At 34.7% G+C, this 19626-nt stretch overlaps 1 protein-coding gene across 1 annotated transcript; it reads right to left on the reverse strand.

Annotated features, from left to right (window-relative positions):
• Positions 1–583: 583 nt before the first annotated feature.
• LOC136216818 (DNA replication ATP-dependent helicase/nuclease JHS1) lies at positions 584–17129 on the reverse strand. The gene is made up of 34 exons (XM_066003370.1): positions 16621–17129; positions 15874–16045; positions 15582–15784; positions 15352–15414; positions 14936–15136; positions 14786–14836; positions 14645–14706; positions 12965–13097; positions 12749–12859; positions 12533–12629; positions 12086–12168; positions 11039–11104; positions 10146–10301; positions 9995–10050; positions 9831–9888; positions 9636–9746; positions 9490–9546; positions 9263–9397; positions 8939–9172; positions 8027–8101; positions 7812–7933; positions 7645–7717; positions 7467–7571; positions 7162–7329; positions 6416–6485; positions 6187–6338; positions 5159–5236; positions 4991–5083; positions 4768–4905; positions 4063–4102; positions 3900–3973; positions 3145–3282; positions 2326–2445; positions 584–1190 (listed from the first exon to the last, which is right to left on the reverse strand). The coding sequence occupies exons 1-34, from the start codon at positions 17074–17076 to the stop codon at positions 1029–1031; spliced, it is 4113 nt and encodes a 1370-aa protein (XP_065859442.1). The 5' UTR covers positions 17077–17129; the 3' UTR covers positions 584–1028.
• Between the last annotated feature and the right edge of the window lie 2497 nt (positions 17130–19626).

The following is a 19626-nucleotide window of genomic DNA, read 5'->3' on the forward strand; positions in this document are numbered from 1 at the left end:
CACTTTCATAATTTTTTATTGATTATTTATAACTATATCAGTAATAACACAGTAAACATTCTAAGCACATTGACAAAAAAAATTTGATTACTTATATGTGACAGATTTAGTTAACATTTTAACAGATTTTTTTGTAACTATGTTAGTGTCACATTAAATATTTCAGACGTAATTGATGTTTTGAAGGTCCGATGTAATAATTAAATAATAGTGATACCAGTCTTTTCAAATTTTCGGTAACGCATGACTAAAATTGATCTTATTTAAAAATATTAAGATTAAATTTAGACCATTTTATAAGTTGACGTTAAATCTGTAATTTACTAAAAATGTAATTCAATTATATTTTTAAAAAATTGAATTTTCTTTTTTTCCTTTTTCTTTTTCTCTTTAATCATTCATGCATTATTGCCTATAAGACGACCCCTTTATGTAAAAGTTGAATGGCACTTTATAAAGAGGATTGTGGACACAAGAAAATGTTGCCTAGTTGACATGACTATGGTACAGTGGACAGGAAATTTTAATCAAAACAAGAAAAAAAAAAATCCAATTCTTTTATTTTCTTTATATATTGTGGCCCTAAGATTTGATACACCCCCACACGTAAAGAAAAACTGCAACTAATCTCAAATTTCTTTACTATGTAATGACTAATGAGTATCTGTACAAAATTTAACTTACAAAAGTATGTTCTTGTATACAAGAAAATAAAAGAAGTCCACCTACCTAACAATCAGTAACGAATCCAAGATTCACCGACACAATATACTCCAATACCGAACAATATACTCCAATTGAATTTTCCAACAATCATTGAGCAGGGACGGGGCAAGGGGGCGCTCAGGGTGTCAGAGCACCCGCAGCCTGCGAAACTACCCCTGAGAGACATGGCTCAGCCCTTGTGTCTCCACAAAATGTATCCCCAGCTTTCGAAGTTTGTATTTGCCTGTGTTTAGTGAGTGCTCAAACTCCCTCCCGACTCTCTAGATACGTACCTGCCTACCAAAGGCAAAGATAGCTAATAATCAATGTGTTGGGATAGCATCATCTGTTTTGTTGTTGTGAATAGATATATCTTGGGGTGACAAATCCAAAATGCCTGATTGCTCATCAACCTTCTCCATCAGAAGCTTCAACAAGGGCACATTGTTAAGGGTTTTCCGAGATCCTACCATTATCAACTTTTTCTGTTTCAAACCAAAGCAAAACATTAGCTTATCTACTCAACGGTCTGCATATATTATAGCCTAAACTTGTGGTTTCACGTTTTTGCTAGAACGACCCGGTGAGGGGTGACAGACTTGAGTAAAGAGTGATTAGGAAAGAAATGAATCCCACCTCCGAAATTGAGAGAGAGTGATTAGTGTGTATATGAGTAAGCTGTGTTTCCAATACATGTAGACACGTTTTAAAGCCGCGAACCCAATCAGTTGGATTTGGATCAAAACGGACAATAACTACATAGTATTCATGAGGTTTCAAAGTTTACAAATGCAGAGACATACTTTTTCACTAAAACCATCCAAATTTACCCATACTGTGAACATTCAAAATAAATTTTTTTAACGATTTTCTCATCTATATTCCTCCACAAATACAATAACATTTTAAAGAAAAAAGTAATAAAAATAAGTGATATCATGCAAAACGATATTGGTTGGTATAAGTGTCCCCATCCCCTAAATTAAGAGGGACGTCCGGAGCAATAGGAGTCGTTAGATTCAACTAAACAGAAACACCATACTTCCTCAAACAGATGGATCAATGGGGAAGCATCCGAATCTAACTTGGATTGTGTCCCGCCAGATCTGCCTAGGATCAAGGACACCCAAATTAGGTATAACACAACTTACCTAAATTAAGTTCATAATGGTCTTCCAAGGAATCTAAGAATAACGATATCCTATAAATACGCCTTAAACCCTATAATCAAGGTATATATACACATTCTCTGCAATTGCTTAGTACTCCACCTATACTCTACTAACTTTGGCATCAGAGTGCGGTCGTCTATCAACAGCCTCACCCTAACCATATTTCTGTCTTATCTCAGTTACCGGAAAGATCCGTGTCATTGGAGTACTATCTCAAAGAATCTCTCATATCAACGTGAAACCACAAAATTTATTTTTGTAATCTTTTCTATATTATATTAGTGATCAATGTTACAAAAATTTATTTTGTAAAGATCCCGTTTTCTATCTATATATTTTTTTTAAAATAACATTTTTCGATATCCATTTCCGTTTCCATGCAATATAGAAAATACGTGAAATTACAAGATTTATTTTTATAATTTTACTAGTCACCAATGTTACTTACCTTAGCACGTGTGAGTGCAACATTAATCCTATGCCAGTCTCCAAGCAGTGAGGAATTACAATTTCTAGGATTTTCAGTTGATCTTACAAAAGACACCAGTATGCAGTCCTTGTCTCTTCCCTGATCCCAACAAAAACTTTCCAATTTCAATATAATAACTTCACATAATGCACAATTAAGGGCTTAACTCTGAACCTTTAATTAGAAAGAAAGGAATTCAATTTAATTACATCAATTATGTTGCCTCCCTTCTTTTCTTTGAGAGAGCCCCAACAAATAATATGGTTTTGAAAGACTCCATTCATGTTTACATGCACTTTAATTCAATAAGCCCTGTTTGCTTGCCGGATTGTGTAGGAAAATATTTTACTGATTTTCGGTGTTTGCTTGCTTAACGGAAAATTTTAGGTTAGCCAACAGCAAAATTCATGAAAAAAGTGTGAAAAATGTTTTACCAGATAGTAAAACATTTTTCTAAGCTTTTGGAACCCTGATTCATTCCTTCTTACCCTTTTGAAAATAATAGTTATCCACCGAAAAATATTTTATTTCCAATACAATTTTCTCTTACACAATATTTTACAAAAGACTATTTCCCAACAAACAAACGGGGCCTAAAAAGAGATTACTTTTTCAGGTCATTAGGCAACACTATGTTGTAGGGAAACTTTCATTTTAAAATGTTTCATGTTTCATTTGGCAAACCGAAACTTTCAAAAATTTGTACAAAACATTTCCTGTCACGTTTCCGTTTTTTATTTGTTACAAATATCATTTCAGTGTTAATTTCCGTTTCCGTTTCAATTTATTTTAGCGTACCTGGTACTTATCAATGGTATGTATCTCCACAGACGTTATGCAAACAGCAGTTTGGATGAGATTTGCCTGGGAGTTGTAAGGGGTAATAATGCCTATCTCTTCACCTTCAATTCCACATTTCACTAGTTCCTTGGTGACCTACATCAGAAAGAGAATAAGGAATTGCATTCAGTGTCTACCAGAAAATGAGAAACTTATTTTGTTCAAAGATCCGTTAAATTACATCCATGGCCCCTTAACTTAGGTTTTACTTTCTTTGTGGCTTTTCACTTTCAAAACCGGAGATAAAGTCCATGAATTTTGATTTTTTATAAAATGGAAGTAACTGGCTTCAAAATAATAGTTGATGACCTCAAAATGGAAAAATCGAAAACTAAAATTAAAATTGTTTCCATATTTCTCGTGTAATCACGTTTTCGATTTTCCAAAATTTTCCAAAATCACCAATTTTGTAGCTTTCTTTATCTAAACAGTTATTTTTCGCTTCTAACCAAATAACACCTAAATAATTTCAAAACTAAAAAGTTCTAAGGATTCAAATTGCTTCTAAAATCATTTCTGTTAATTCTACAATGGAGGATTGACTTCTATTGGAGTGGTCAAAATTAAGGGAGCTTTATGTTAGTAAAGACAAAATTCAAGGACTTTTATGTTCGGTTTTGAAGTTTAGGGCTATAAAAAAGTAAGATCAGAGTTGAAGACCATGAGGGTGATTTACCGAGCTATTTTGTGTTATTTGGGGCTCAGACTTGTACCTCAGCTATTATGCGAGCTTCGATCGGGTTATTTACAGCCTTGGAACTTTTAGCCTCAAATGCAGGTAACATATCTAAATTTTACAAAAAAGCAGCCATATGAAAGCAATGTAGGCTCAACATCAAACAACAAAACTCAATAGGCAAAAAAATTTGTTCTCACCTGTGTTGATAAACACAATAGATCTGCTTGGATTTAATACCTGCAACCGTAAATATGATAAAAGCGAACTTAACATAAAATAAGAAATAGTTTTTCAAAAAATACTTCTGACTCCTATCATAAACACCGGGGCAGACGGGCCAAATACACTTACGGTCATTGAAGTCTTGAGCATATGCCTTCTAAAGTAGTTTTTTGAGATAATAAAGTCTAAAGTAGCATATTTATGTCAATAAAATCACTAATACCGAATTCCACACCAAAACACTGACATGGCATTCACACAAGTGACATGTAACAATCCACTTTTGACATGCCATGCCACAGAGTATATTAAAAATATAAAATGATTATTAAAAATTCAATTTAAAAGATTTACAAAAACAATCATTTTAATTTTTTGATGTCACGTGTAATTCCCACGTCAGTTTTTTGATACCCGATCCCGCCTTAGTGACTTCAATGTCTCAAAAACTACATACTCCCTGCTCTGACTGTAGGTGGTCTCAAAAACTAGTACTCCCTACTCTGACTGTAGGTGAATTTTTTAGTGAGGCCTAAAATTTACCCAACTTATTAATTTTCGGATAAAATTACTTTTGATTGTCAATGTTAGAGGCATTTTTGCACTTTATCCCAATATTTAAATACCTTAGTGCATATTGCTTAATGAATCATGTATTCTAAAAATTCTTATTGCCTTACCTCCTTCAGCCATGACGAAGAAGATTCTGAAGTTGAAAAGTTAAGTTTGGCATTAGCTATTTCAGAAGAACCACAGCGCAATCTGTCACCATATATCAAGGCATTCGATAGTTCCATGATACCTTCACACATACGATACTGCATAAAGAGCTTAGTAACTTTAGTACCTACCACAAGACATTTAAAAAAAGAAAAGGGGGTCAAATTCTGAATTTTGAGAAACCTGGTTTTGTAAAGCTGAGATTGCCTGAGGATGTGCTTCAGAGAGCCTGCAAAACAAACTTATCCCCATTCCATTCTCTCGGGCCTCTGTACTCTAGAAATTGATCAGCACAATTAGATTAAAATAGAAAATTAAGCAATTGGATTCTTCAGTTTATGCACTTCATACCTGAACCAGTGGAGGTAATTGATAGTGATCACCAACCAGAACAAACTTTGTAGTAAACATCAATGGTCCCAGGGATATCTGATTGAAACATATGTCAGATACATTACCTATAATTAGAAAATACATAAACACTTTTCTATTAACTTTTTAGCTTAATATATAATTACACATTTAAGCTTGTAACTTTTTTTCCATTTGATACCTGCACTTATAATTCAACCTATTACACACCTGTATTTTTTTTTTACGTTTGGCACCCTGAACTTGTCGATTTTAGGCTCAGGGCACCCGTATTTGCTGATTTTGCACACTTCAAATTGTGAAGTTTGCCAAATCAGCAAATAAGGGTCTCAAAGGCCCAAAATTGACAAATTCAGAGTGCCAACTGTCAAAAAGTTATAAGTAGTGTCCAACAGCAAAAAACGTCACAAGTTAAGATGTGTAATTATATATTCAGCCTAACTTTTTTTAAGGGATAATTTACTAAAAATAGGCTTAAGGTTTTTGGAAAGTATCAATTTAGGTTCCAGGTACGAAATAGCACCAATGTAGGTTTAACGTTTAAAAAATAGTACCAATTTAGACCTCGATAATGGAACGTGAGACGTCGTTCACGTTCCGTTATCAAGACGTAAATTGGTACTCTTTTTTAAACGTAAACCTAAATTGGTGCTATTTTGTACATGAAGCCTAAATTGATACTTCCCCAAAAACCTTTGGCCTATTTTGTTACCTTATCCTTTCTTAATACAGCAATTACTCTCTCCCCCATATATGTAAACTTACAAAAAGCAATTAGTTATCTTTCAAAACATTATTATTTTCAAAAATTGAGGTTGTGTTGTAATTGACATCAAGCATGCTCTTAATTTATCAGACAAAAGGCAACCTTTCTCCACATTCTACAACATGGTTGGTTAACATTCAGTCACCCAGATGACAAAAATTCTCTTTAATTTCCATTTTTAGTGCAAAAAAGAGGAGTAAAAACTACACTTGTTCATAGTTGAACATCAAGAAACACAAACCGGGAGGGTGATCTGTCCAGCTTCATCCACAATGCATACATCAAATCTCTTTTTGGAAAGCAAGGGACTAGTAACTCCCGAACAAGTTACTCCAACAACTTTGGCTTCCTCCAATCTATATTTAATTTCTTCTACACTCTGTACATCCATAGCTGCCAATAATTCTTTGGTTTAGTAGACAAAAAAAAAAAGAAATACAGTAAACTGTAAGCATAATTTTTCATCATACCTGAAAAGCAGTTGGCTCTAACCTGTTCGTGAACAGCTTCCTGTCTTCCAATACGTAAAAAATCGATGCCCTGAGACGCTTTAATTTCAGTAAGACACAAAATAGTGAAAACATAACTTAAAGATGCCACTTTCTCATATCAGACAATCAATCAGTCAGATTTCTGATAGCGTAATTTGATGTTCAAGTAATGCAATCACGAGGTTCAAAAGAACTTAGCTATGTTACAAGGAAAACTGAAACGGATGCAGAAACTGAAACAGACACCAAGAAATTATATTTGTAATATTTATAGTGAGCAGAAACGTGTAAATAATAAAAATACAATGGTAAATCTATAGATTTTTTAAATTACAAAGATGTATGTTCAATTTTCTTTTTTTATATATACATTAAAAGGAATTACATACAAGTCACGTGATAGAGAAGAAAAAATTATTATTTTGAAAGCTTGTATAAGATGATCTAGAAAATATTAGGAATTTACTAAACATGTGATTAACATTGATCTACATCTACTTCTGAAAACAAATTACATTCTATGAGGAGTTTCCAAATTCCTTAAATTATGGAAAAGTGACCCAAAACGTTTTTTAGAAGTTTCCATTTGAATATGTTACCATGTTCTTGCTATTTGAAACCTATTACATGCTGGACGATTTGTCTAAACATGTCAAGAAATGTTGTGCATATGGAAGAAGCTTATTCTATTTCATTAATACATTGCACGAAGGATAGGAGATGACCTGAGCTTTCAATTTGATTAGTAAATTATCAACAGCTGAGTTTGTGTAGGACGTAAGCATTATAGATGCACCTCTCAATAGTAAGGCCCTGACAGCATGAACAATAGTTGATGTCTTGCCAGTCCCAGGCATTCCCAGTATCAAAGCATAATCTTTAGCAGCAAGTATCTGAAAAACAATTTTATGATATTAGTGAATATGAACTCATTCTGATGTTTTTAATTCAGCCCTGAAATCAGAAGAAAAATTAGCATTAACTATTAGGATAATAATATATTTATATGGGGGGAGACATTGTTGCAGACCTTGAGAATTGCTCGACGTTGATCACCATTTAAACTTTTCACTGACCGGATATAAGAAATCGCTGGATCTTGGCTAAATACGCACCCACTTTCAAATCTAGGAGCCTGCCAGTGAAGGAAAATCAGAAATTTAACCAGGGAAAAGAAAAGGAAACACAAAATCGCATCTGACAGTTACCTCAAGGTCTACAATCATTCTCCTAAGATGAGAGCCTTGCTCACTCTGTACGAAAAGCTGCACAAGGTTGAACCTGCACCAATAGCAAGAGTATGTAGATCAACCTAATGACAGTGAGCTGGTAAACGAATTACCAGTGTTATAAAGGCAGGACAGTCATAGAATACCGCATGACTGAAAATGAAGTCATAGATTCATCCTTATCAATCCGCCAGACCTCCTGAAGAAGGTCAGCTTTTTCTGAAAGACAGCTACTACCAGGAATTCTCAAGCGCTTAGAAAAAGAAACCTACCATTGATAAAGAAAATGCATTAGACTACTTATGAAGTGAAAATATGCAGATTAGATATGCAGAGAGTGAAGGGCAAATATTTTGCTCACAGAAACATGGAGTTGACTAATATCCGTTATTATTCCGCTTGCAACAGTCCGATGACCAGATTCAATACTAAGAATCTAGAGAAAAAAAAAGAGCAAACAATTAGCCATCTAAATATTAAATATGAATCGGCATCAATTTATTAAGATAAATTAATAAATAAATGACCATATGCTTAGATATCAAAGAATATTCACTGTGGCATAGTGGAAATGTAAAGAAACGAAGTCCTCAGAAAAAGGAAGCTAATTACAAGACCATATAAGCAATTAAGGTTAGTAGTAAAGAAGCACAAGGAAACAAAGAAAACAAGATGGTAGAAATAGTTTTTCGGCCTAGTCTCTACTTCTATAATATATAATGTCACAGTTTCTGCAGAAGATAAACCACATGTCTTTTGGGGGCAAGGGATATCGGAACTGGAACTAATAATATCATGTCACTGGATAAAATTTATGCTATCAGATTATGACTTCATAAGAAAATTCAAAGTTTAAAGTAAAAGACTAGGTAAAGTGAGAATTCAAGAAGAGAAGATAAATCCATGAAGATATGAGATCTCAAATGTTGGGTGTTACAACAATGAAGCATATATTGACATGTAAAATGCATTGCTTCCTACGAAAGTACCTCAGTGGACAAAGTGATTTAACATGTACAAATATTAGATCTGTACAGAACCCAATTCAAAAGACATGTTGATGGTTTTGAAACTGCATTTTAGATCAACTAACCCTTCACAAGATATACCAATTGCAAGAGAGATGAATAAACATAAATTTCTTCATTGCCAGCAAAGGGCACACATCATATCGAAATCGGTTTCTTTTAGTATGGACAAGCTTGTTCAAATTTTAGCTTTTCAACATATCACACTTCACATAAAATGTTTAATAAATGAAAAGGGTCTGTACCACATAGTCCCCGATTTTAAGTGTCAAATCAAAATGATTCATGGAATCTCCATCAGATGCACCGGGGTTCTGAGAAGGCAACATCTGAGGCACAAAACGATAGATGAATCGATCGTCTTTGAGAGACTTTTGATGTGGAAACCCATATGAAGCATCGAGAACTACAGTAGAAAGGCAGCTAGTGGGGTGCTTGCTGTTCAAACTATGTGAATGCCAGATTTGATTTTTTTTAATCTGCAATGATTGATTAAAAAGGATAGAATGTCATCTCAAAATGGATTGGATTTTTAGGTCTAGCTGAATAGATGGTTGAATTAGACTCACCTGTGCCTCTTTGGCTTCTAAATCAATCAACCAATCCCAATGTCGGAGGAAAACACCATGAGCAGATGTTAAATGTTTAACACTTAAATCAAACACATCACCCAGTCCACTGCTTTCTGTGTTTCCACCATGCACCTGGAGAATTTGAAATAAATGCCAGCAGATATTAGCATAATTATTTCGAACAGCAGTTCCCGGTGGCCTTCAAGTTAAAGATTAAGTTTTACCTTATGATAGATGGTACAAACATCAAGATGACGACAACTTCTGCACATGTTTGGACTCTAGATAGGAAAGTAAGGTGAAATCATAAATAAGTCTCCGCAACTTCAAGTTTGCAAGCACATAATCGTTATAGTTTTGCAAGTCATACTCTAAGCATTGGGGGCAACTTTTGCATTTTTGATGCATTGATAATGTGGTTTGCTACCTCATTGCGACGCATGATTAGTCCAACAAGATCAGACCTCCGTGCCATAATTCCCTTCACAAAAGGTTGCAGTATTAACCTTAACTGCTTCCAATATAACTTTGGGGATCAGATTCAAAGATACATGTGAATATATACCTGGGTCTGATCTGACCAGAGATAATGCAAAATACCAAAATCAATATGTCTCATGTACCTGAGACATGGCAACTAGAGAATGATTAGTCAACTATTCTTCAGATAAAGGCCTAGACGGCCTTTCCAACCCTACCCCTGCAGGAAATTATGGATAAATCACACACCTCTCAGACATAAGGAGAGTATACAAGATGACTTGAGCAGAATGTTCCATAGATGACTGCACATAAGAAAAGTATAAGAATGCTATATTTACATGTCTCGCCAAACATGTTCTGGCAGCCCTCAACACATAAGCAAAGACCATATACTTGCCTGTCCTTTTGGAACTTTCCCACTTTTAAACTCTAAAGGCACAATCTTCTCAACCGTGTCATCACCAGTTGACTCTACTTTTACTCTAATCGAAGCATCCACCATTCCTTTCAACCCATACTTCGGGGCCCAGGCCATATCTTCAATATCAATGACCTGCGTTTAATACAAATAGCAGCTTTAGTAATCATAATGTTTTGTTCTAAAGCATATAAAGATTTCGCAGCAACAATGTTATTTTGTTGCTGTTATGGGATACCATGTAGGACGAAGAGCGCTTGATGCGCCGGTTAGGAGGACGGAAGAGTTGCAAAGGGATGCAATGGTGAGAGGTAGGGGAAGACCTATGCAAACTTGGAAGAGGGTGATTGAGAGTGATATGAGTTTATTGGGGATTGAGGAAAATATGGTAGTGGATAGGAAGGAGGGGAGAGAGAGAATTTGTCGCTGACACGGCTTGATTTCACGGTTTCGTATGACGGTTCATGTTAGCCGACCCCGAATCATTTTGGGACTAAGGCTTTGTGGTTGTTGTTGTTGTTGTTGTATGGGATACCATCTAGATTAAGAGACTCCATTGATATATTAAACTCAAGATCATTACAGATATATATATTCAAGGTTCTCCCTAAATTACTCTTATAATTAAGCAAACATAGAGACCCTACTAGCAGCCATCTAGCTGTCAGAGCAGCCTTAGGCATGCTTACATTTATTACATTTGACTTATTGTGTACCAGTTGCAATTTTGCTGTCCCGGGAAGCTCATTTCGAGATATGAAAGGGAAATTAATGGTGTATAATGTTGTAATTGTTGTGGATCTGAATATCTGAAATTAGTATCATCTTGTGTTGGTGCGAAAAAAAAAACAAGCACAAGTAAAAAGCCTAACCTCTGAAATCTTTAGCTTTTTCAGTCCATCATGCGAACCAAAATCAACAGTTTGGCCTTTTGAATCCTGCCAACAACACATGACACATTAGCATAAAATATGGACAGGGAAAAAGGTTTCTACAACAAAAGGATGCTAGATTAACATTATTGAGTCCTTAGGAAACCATGTTTTTTGTCAAAGGAAAAGAAACATTAAACACGAAAACCTGATTTTTTTAACATAAAAATAACATTTGAAAGTGAATGATTTATTTATATGTAAACAAGAAAAATAGATGACAATACGACATGGTAATTTCAATAAATTCAAATATAATTTTCAACAAATAGTTCATGGTAACCAATCAGAGTGCAACATACGGAAAATCCAGGGTTCAAACAGAACAGAATTGAGAGGACAAAAATGTGGCCTCATGAAATTCATCCCAATACGAGTTGAACAACCAAACTGTTATGGCCCAAAGTATGCGAGCCTTGGCGCAACGGTAAAACGTTGTTGTCGTGTGACCAGAGGTCACGGGTTCGAGTCTTAGGAGCGGCCTCTTGCCAATTAAATTGGCAAGGGAAGGCTTGCCCCCAATACACCCTTGTGGTGGGACCCCTCCCCGGACCCTCGCTCAGCGGGGACGCGTAATGCGACCGGGCCGCCCTTTATACTCTGATCTACTTCAGGTCTGTACATCCACTTTCTGCCCTTATAACCTACAATTACTAGATAGACAAGGCGCATTGAGAGAAAACCTAAGACCCCCGGAATTGTTTGGTGAAAAGGGACTTAACTGTCTGTTCCTTCAAACTTTATTAGATAAGTTTACAATACACAACTGCCTGCAAAGCCTATAGCTACTGATAACTAGCACAAAGGAGCAGGTATTTGATTTAATCAAGGCACATGCACACCACAGTACACAAGTCAAGAACACAAAAATCAGCAAATAATTAGTCAACAGCCCCAGGCTACTTCTTACAGCCATGAATGTACCGTTTACACCCGGGAAGACTTAGGGTGCATAACACAAACCCAATCCTACAGGTAAGAGTGTACCTGTGAACTTTTGAATTGCATGAGCCAATTTAATATTCTTGGAATAGCCTCAACCAAGTCCTTCAGCACATCGTTCTCATTGACTGCAAGATCCCACAAAGTCATGATTAGAGTTTTTCACAGATTAACTAAATTTGATATCACTATTATCATGAAAATAGCATGGAATTTTTTTTGTCTAATAGCATGTATGGTTGCAATTTCATGCAAAGTGATAAACTAGGACATGCTGATGTTTACTGTTAGGTGAGAGGCTAATTACAATATCAAAACTTGAGTTTCCTATCTCTCATCTCATAAACATCTCATCCTAACTAATACCAATTAAATGGAACCCAACATCTTATTAGAGTGGGAAATATACAGCAACTAGTGTGTCCTGGCAGTAAATCTGGCAATGTTACCACATGAAAGACTGCTAACAGTACTAAAATGACAGAGATCCACCTCCACATGCATACAAGCTCTCAATATTTTTTTGGAGCACTGTTCTGGCATATCCCTCCAAGGAGCTTATAGTAGGATTTTCGCTTGTAAGTGCAGCCTGAGAAGTGCAAGAGATATCACATGCCATCAAAATTTGACGTATGACAAAGAAACAAGCTCCTTGATTATTAAAATTTTATAATATTCTAGCAAAGGGAAATTCTAAAATCATGAAACCTCATATATTTGGTGCAGCAAGATACCAAGTAACGCAACATATGAATGCTCATTGCATTTTAATCTCTCATCCAATACAGTACGCCTAGGACAGCTGAAACTTGAAGTAACCTGAAATGGTTCTTATTAATCATGACAAATATAACAAAGCAAGAACACAAAAAAGTAACATAGAATTCAGCAAAACATCAAATCAGATAAACACGAATGAATTACTCGAGTTCCAGAGATTAGAATGTCAGGATGAATGATCAAAAGATTACAATCACGACCCACTTCACATTTTCCTTGGTCATCGAATTCACCAATAACATTTACAGTATCTCCAGGTTCAATTACACTGTAGAACCTGATATAAGTTGAAGTAACGATTAGAACACATTCTTTGTGGAAGTCAACAAACCAAAAAACTCGAACATGTCCAAGTCCAAATATTTTGAAAGAGAACATCAACTAAATTCAAAAGCAAGCAAAAATCAGAACAATTAGCTCAACAAATGGTTTAGTGGCTAGAGTTTTAATTATCAGAAACATTCTAATAAATTACAACAACAAGCCATCACAACATTTTGTGTGTGTTCTGCATGTACAGGCATGCATTTAATAGTATAGAGACTTTAGGATTTACATTTCACTAAATTTGATAGAAAACTCAAGAACTAAAGATAAAGGGAACGTGCAACAAATTCCAGAAGATGTTTAGTTCAGCAAAAACTGCTTCGTCATAAAGTAGAATATCTCAATGACTAACCTCTAAAATTTCTTTATCAGGCAAGGTAGCATCAGGTAACATCTAATTCAATCAGCTTAGTTCCAAATCATCCATACCATATTATTTGTCTATGATTCTGTTGATTTAATTGTCAGATTTAATTGGCAGTGGCAGGGAGGCTGAGTTGAATTAAGCTCAGTCTAGTGAATTGGACTAATTGGAGCTTGTTAAACGTAGTAACACCTTTGCCAGCCATTACATAGTAGAATAGCTGTTACTGTTAGAAGTGGCATTCCTCATATGGGCACCAAAAACATAAATGAAGCAATTAAGTTTAAGGGATTACTTTCTCCACTTTTTTTTATGTTGTTTAAGGTTGTTCACCAAAGCCAATGATGTATTAATTAGGCTATTAAAATGATTGATTTACCTTTAATACTTCTCTCCTAAAACTCTACTTTCCCTGCTAAAATCCTTTTTCTTCTTAATCATTATGGCTTAATTATAGGATCGTTTCCATTAATACTAAACCTAACATAAATGAGGTAAATCTGAGGAAAAAAATGTCAAAAGTGCATCGATTATATAAAAATTCATATAAAATGAACAAACTGATAAGGCTAAAACAATATATAAAATATAATGGAGGAGTATATATCTTTAACCATGTTAACCCTTTCCCACAAACTTCCTGCAAAATTGATGGAAGTTCAAAATCTAGGGCTTGCAAGCAAAGGCTCTAACTTGTTTGTAGATATTGGGCTTGCTAGAGATGGTGTTGACTGTTTGTAGAAGAAGACAATGGCTTGTAGGCTTTTCAGTTTTCAATTATAGCCCGGGTAATATTGCAATTATGAACAAGTATCAATGACATAGCCGATGCTTATCAAATCTGGATCTATGAAAGCTTCATGACTCGTAAAAGTCAAATTTGGTATTATGAAGTTATTAACTTATTAGTTCTAGTTAAATTGCTAATTCAGCATTCTTAGTTTTACACAAAATTTTACATCAAGACAAACACTGGAGCAGAATGGCTACACCGCTGTTAGAAGCATCATTTGCAACCCAGCTAGAGAGGTGATGTTCTTAGTCCTTAATGTTTTTTTATCAGGGCCCTAGGCCTCCATTTTGACCAAACTCGGGAAGAAATTAGAAGTATTTAGAACAAGAAGAGTACTTACCACTCCTCAAGCAAACAAACACATCGTTCTTCTCCACTTTGCTCATTCAGCAAACGAAGAGACTGAAAGTTAAGTGAATACATTAGTACTTTGCAGTGTTAGTAGAAGCAATGAGCTAGAATAAGAAGCCATATAGAACACCTTATATGGGAATTCACCACCACGGTCACCAGACTTATGCTTCTCAGATACCTAGAGGATAGATGGACTTAAAAATTAGTAATTTCCCCTGTAAATGTACTAAAGGGACTCTAACATAAACCATGCCTAAAAGAAAAAAGACAAGCAAACCTCCAATACAAGAAAATTATGATTTGATGCTGACTCTTTGATCTTTTCTGGTGCTTCTCTTTGTACCAGAGAGCCAGCTTTCTGCGATATTTCATTACCATTTATATGTTTAAATGCAGGTGAACATTCCATGTTGCCACTTGATACTGACTCTTCAGCAGAAATCACATCTTCTACTTGATCTAGAAGTTCAAGCAATGTCTAAGAAGATCGACAAGGAACACAAGGATTAGCACATGAAGAAACAAAATTGATTATCTGGATGATTGAATCACTTAAACCTGCAACTCAGCAATAGCACAATAAAGAACGGAGTTTTTAATTTTGATTACATTATCCAATGATGAAATAAAATCAGAAGAATTTTGTGCAAATATGTTTGTGCATTGGTAGATTATAATGGTTGAAAGTCAAACCTTTTTTTGCACTCTCAAACTCAATTGATCCAATGCTCCATTGCATTCAACACCATTAGTGAACTGCATCGATAGCAAGAATTAGAAAAGAATATTGGACAGGCTCAATCTCTAGTTACATCCTCAGGAGATGACAAGACTGAAAAAATTAACATATTTCTTTTCAAGTTAACACAGAGAAACAAGAATAAGGAGTTTGGCAAGTGTGCTCGAGCATGATGCCTAAGTACCCTTTCTTGACAATAGGGTAGAGATGGTGGAGTTCTGAAAGGACTCTGTTGAGTACTGGAGTTCTTGACATTGATCATGCCTCCATTGATGGTCATGTCCTGTAATGGATTTATGCTTTTCAAGCCAACTCTATTGGCAGACACGAGAGGTGCTTCAGTACCCTCTGGTGTCAACGAAGAGTCCTTCTTGTCAACTTTATGGGCTGTGCAAGGATCAGCCTGCAATACTAACCATTTATAAGCATGAATATAACAAGTCAACTGTTAATGTAAGTAAATTTAACTTACAAACATGCCTTGTTTAGTGAGCAAGGACGCATGGTTGAAGAGTTAATCTTTGAAGATTCTGCCAACACTTTAACATCTTTTGACACATGCTTAGATATAGCTTGTAGTCTTTCGTTCACAGGAGAAACCTTCCATGTGATCTCATCACCTCCATCATCTTGGCTTTGCATTATCAACTATTAACAATGGCACATAAGCATTTTCCAAGGGGAGAAAAGCATGGGAAAATAGAAAAATGGATGTTGTAGGAGGTCATGATTAGTATAACGCAACAAGTGACAGATCCAGAATTCATTAAAGTAACAGGAAGTGCTTGGGGTGCTCTCTGTGGTCTATAGGTTTGGGTGCTTTTGCACACAAAATTCTAAAAATTAAGCAGATTTGGACTACAATACAAAATTAAAATTGAGTGGTTTTAAACAAACTCAGATAAATTTATTGTATCATGTATTAATCAAGTTGGATTTTGTATACAAACTCACACCCCAAACTTAATTTGTCTGAAACAGGGGCTGAAACAATCTAGTGTAGGGATAGTTCCAATTGCCAGGAGCCCGGAAACCATTAGGGTGGTTCCAGCAGCTGGGGGCCTAGCACCTCCAGGCCCCCTTCTGTCTACGCCCCTGCCCTACACAGCTTTATGAAGTTTTACGGTGACCAGAGTGGATGCTCAGGTCCCCTAGCTCCCCTTGATCCATCACTGGTTAACCAACAACCCAATTCAAATGCAAAAAACGTAAAATGAAATTACCGATCCAGGCGAGAATCTGAAACGTCTGAGAGGAACAGACTTGGAATTTTCCGGTGAAACAAAAGCTGGATTCTCTTCGGCGGCATTAACCTTACCAGGCATGCGATTCTGCAGAGGAACATCGAGATTCTCATCATCAATTCGTGAACCCGATCCATTACTAGCATTCGGATGAACAGTAGGAACAGCAATTGAATCACTGGGTTTTAAAGGGGGGTTTTCATCCGGATGCTTTGGAGCTACAATAGTAGTTGCATCAACTGGTTCAGGAACATTAGGGTTATGAGAAGGTAAAAGGAGGGATTTTTTATGAGTCTGTGAAGGTGAAGTGTTCTGAGAATGGCGCTGGAAGAAATGTTGGATCCCATACTTAGCAGGAAGTTGATTTGAGTTGGATTTGTTCTTGGATGATGAAGATGGTGTTGATGAGTATTTCAATTTCTTTCTCGGACCCATTTGCTATGAAGAATAGGGTTTTTTTTTTTTCAGTTGTGTTGCAGCCTGCAACTGCAAAAGATGATTTCTGATTTCCCGCCTAAACTAGCAATTGTGAAGGAGGAGGGAAACAAGAAACCGACCTAATTAAACTAAACAACGGTGTCGTTTCAGTCCGTTTTTTTACCGTCTTTGGATTGGGTGGAGAACCATATCGATTAGAATTTAGACATGTTGATAGGCTGGGTCGGGCCTGACTCGGACCGACTTACACTAAATTATTACTCTGTTAAATTTCAATTCAGTTCGTTATAATATTTATATTAGGCTCGGGCCGAACTAGGTCAAGGTAAGAAAACGAATCCCAAATACAACTAAGTCCGCCTAATTAATATATATTTATATTTAAAAAATTAATAAAAATATAATATTAACAATAAAAATATAATAAATTAAATTTTTAATTAATTAATTCAATAAAAATAATTTTATATAACAAAAAAAATATTTAACAAACTAATAAATATCAAACTGAGACAATAAAAAAATATGTGTATAATACAAGTCGGTTGAGCCGGTTTGAGTTCAGGTTTTTATGACAAATCTCAAACCGGGCTCATTCTATATACGTGTTTGAGCAAGTTCGAGCTAGGTCTGATCCATTCTTAAATATACATTTCTAATCCTAACTCATAAGAAGCAGGTTTGAACAGACTTATATTGTTTCAGTCTTTTTTTCTGTTTTTGTATTAAACTAAACTGATACCTGAGTGGGTGGAGGACTATATCTATTAGAATTGTAGCATTATTTAGCTCGTGACATACTTTACTTGGCTTAAAATTTCAAATGCCCGAGGATTTTTAGAAGTTTCAAATGATTTTATATTCATGTCCAATAAATTATCAACAATTCCCTATTTGTATCTAATTATATTCAAACCTCTTATTCTTATCTAATTACATTCAATAACCTAAGACTTAAGTGTCACATGAACTTTCAAAAGTTGTTCATCATTACAATTTATTTTTGACACGTGACAAATATTTTGATGAGTGGCGGAGAGTGTCTCTCGTTTTCTCCATCCAACAATTTTTATTGAGAAATAGGGAGTTACTGAATAGAATTGGATAAAAAATACAGTAAAACCTCTATAAATTAATAATATTGGTACCATGAAATTTTATTAATTTCTAGAGATATTAATTTATCGAGTATTAATTTACTGAACTGGTCCAAGTCGGGACTGAATAGATTATTATTTTAAAGAGAGTATTAATTTATGAAGGTTTTACTGTATGAAGTCATTTGAAATTTTTAAAAGGGAGAGTTGAAGTTTTAAACCAAATACAGAGGCAACAGATGTATTAGGCCTATCTAAAATGTTAGTATATGCACTAACTTATTATTTAGTAATATTTGTTCATTGCTCTGTATAAAATGTTGGTATTTGGCTCTGACATAGGGAGTGTTTGTTTTAGCTTTTAGCGTTTCACTTTAAACTGCATAAAATATAATGTTTGATTATATTTATAAAACAATATTTTTTTTATCTTTTTTATGGAAACGGTAGCATTTTAGAGCTTTTAACAAAAATAAAATTCTTTTCTAAAGCTTTTTATGAAAAATTGTTTGTATTTATTTAATTTTGATAAAAGAAAATTTCACAAAACATGTTTTTTTATTAACGTTATTCCTATCTCCATAATATTATTACTAAAAGAAGAATGTTTTATTTCGTTCAATAAATAATTATTTAATTATTTAGGTCATTTGTATTAGTTTGTGTATTATATTTTTTATTTTATAATTTATTTAGTGATTAACTTAAAATATGTCAAATGTTAGACATATACTAATAACAACATTTCATCATAATTTTATCAAAAACTAATAATTAATCAGTTAACAACAAACATCAAACAACAACAGTAAACAGTTAACTGCAGCAATAAACAACAACAGCAACCGCTATCAGCTAACAACTGAACCAAACAAGCATTTAATATTTTGTAACATTTGCGTCTAACATATCAAAAAATTAATGAAATCTCAATTAGTATGAACGGTGAGTTACTAGTTGAAATTTCACCAATTTGAATAAGTAAGGAAGCAAATGTTGCCAAATAATATATAAAAATATACAAAAAAAAAAAAAAAAAAAAAAAAAAAAAAAAAAAGCATTTTAGATAGATAATAAGGTCAGCATTTTAGGTATATCAAACATAAAATAGTGTTTTAAACCCATATATGAGTAGGGATGTAAATGAGTGGAATAATTAATGAACATATTTAATGAATTATTCACAAGTGAAGTTCATGAACTGAATTAATGAGCTTCTCGCAAGCAAAGCTTCTGAACAGACTCATTAAAAAGCTCGCAAACATCTTGTGAGCAGCTCACGAACAAAATGTTGAGTTCGATCTCAAGTTTGAGCTCGTCAATTTTCTAACCCACCGAACCTGAGCATATCAAAACTTGCTTCGGCTCAACTCGATTATTTAGGAATGTTCACATAAAAATATGGGTAAATTACATAATGATTTTTTTTAACACTTTACTAACATAATGA

The sequence above is a fragment of the Euphorbia lathyris genome, chromosome 2 (genome assembly GCF_963576675.1).
Source record: "Euphorbia lathyris chromosome 2, ddEupLath1.1, whole genome shotgun sequence".
Classification (NCBI taxonomy): Eukaryota; Viridiplantae; Streptophyta; class Magnoliopsida; order Malpighiales; family Euphorbiaceae; genus Euphorbia; species Euphorbia lathyris.

Coding starts and splice junctions, on each gene's coding strand:
- LOC136216818 (XM_066003370.1), bottom strand. CDS start 17,076: ATGGGTCCGAGAAAGAAATTGAAATACTCATCAACACCATCTTCATCA. Junction 15,415..15,581: donor TACCCTATTGTCAAGAAAGG/GTACTTAGGCAT, acceptor CTATCGATGCAG/TTCACTAATGGTGTTGAATG. Junction 12,169..12,532: donor GAGCTTGTATGCATGTGGAG/GTGGATCTCTGT, acceptor GGGATCTTGCAG/TCAATGAGAACGATGTGCTG.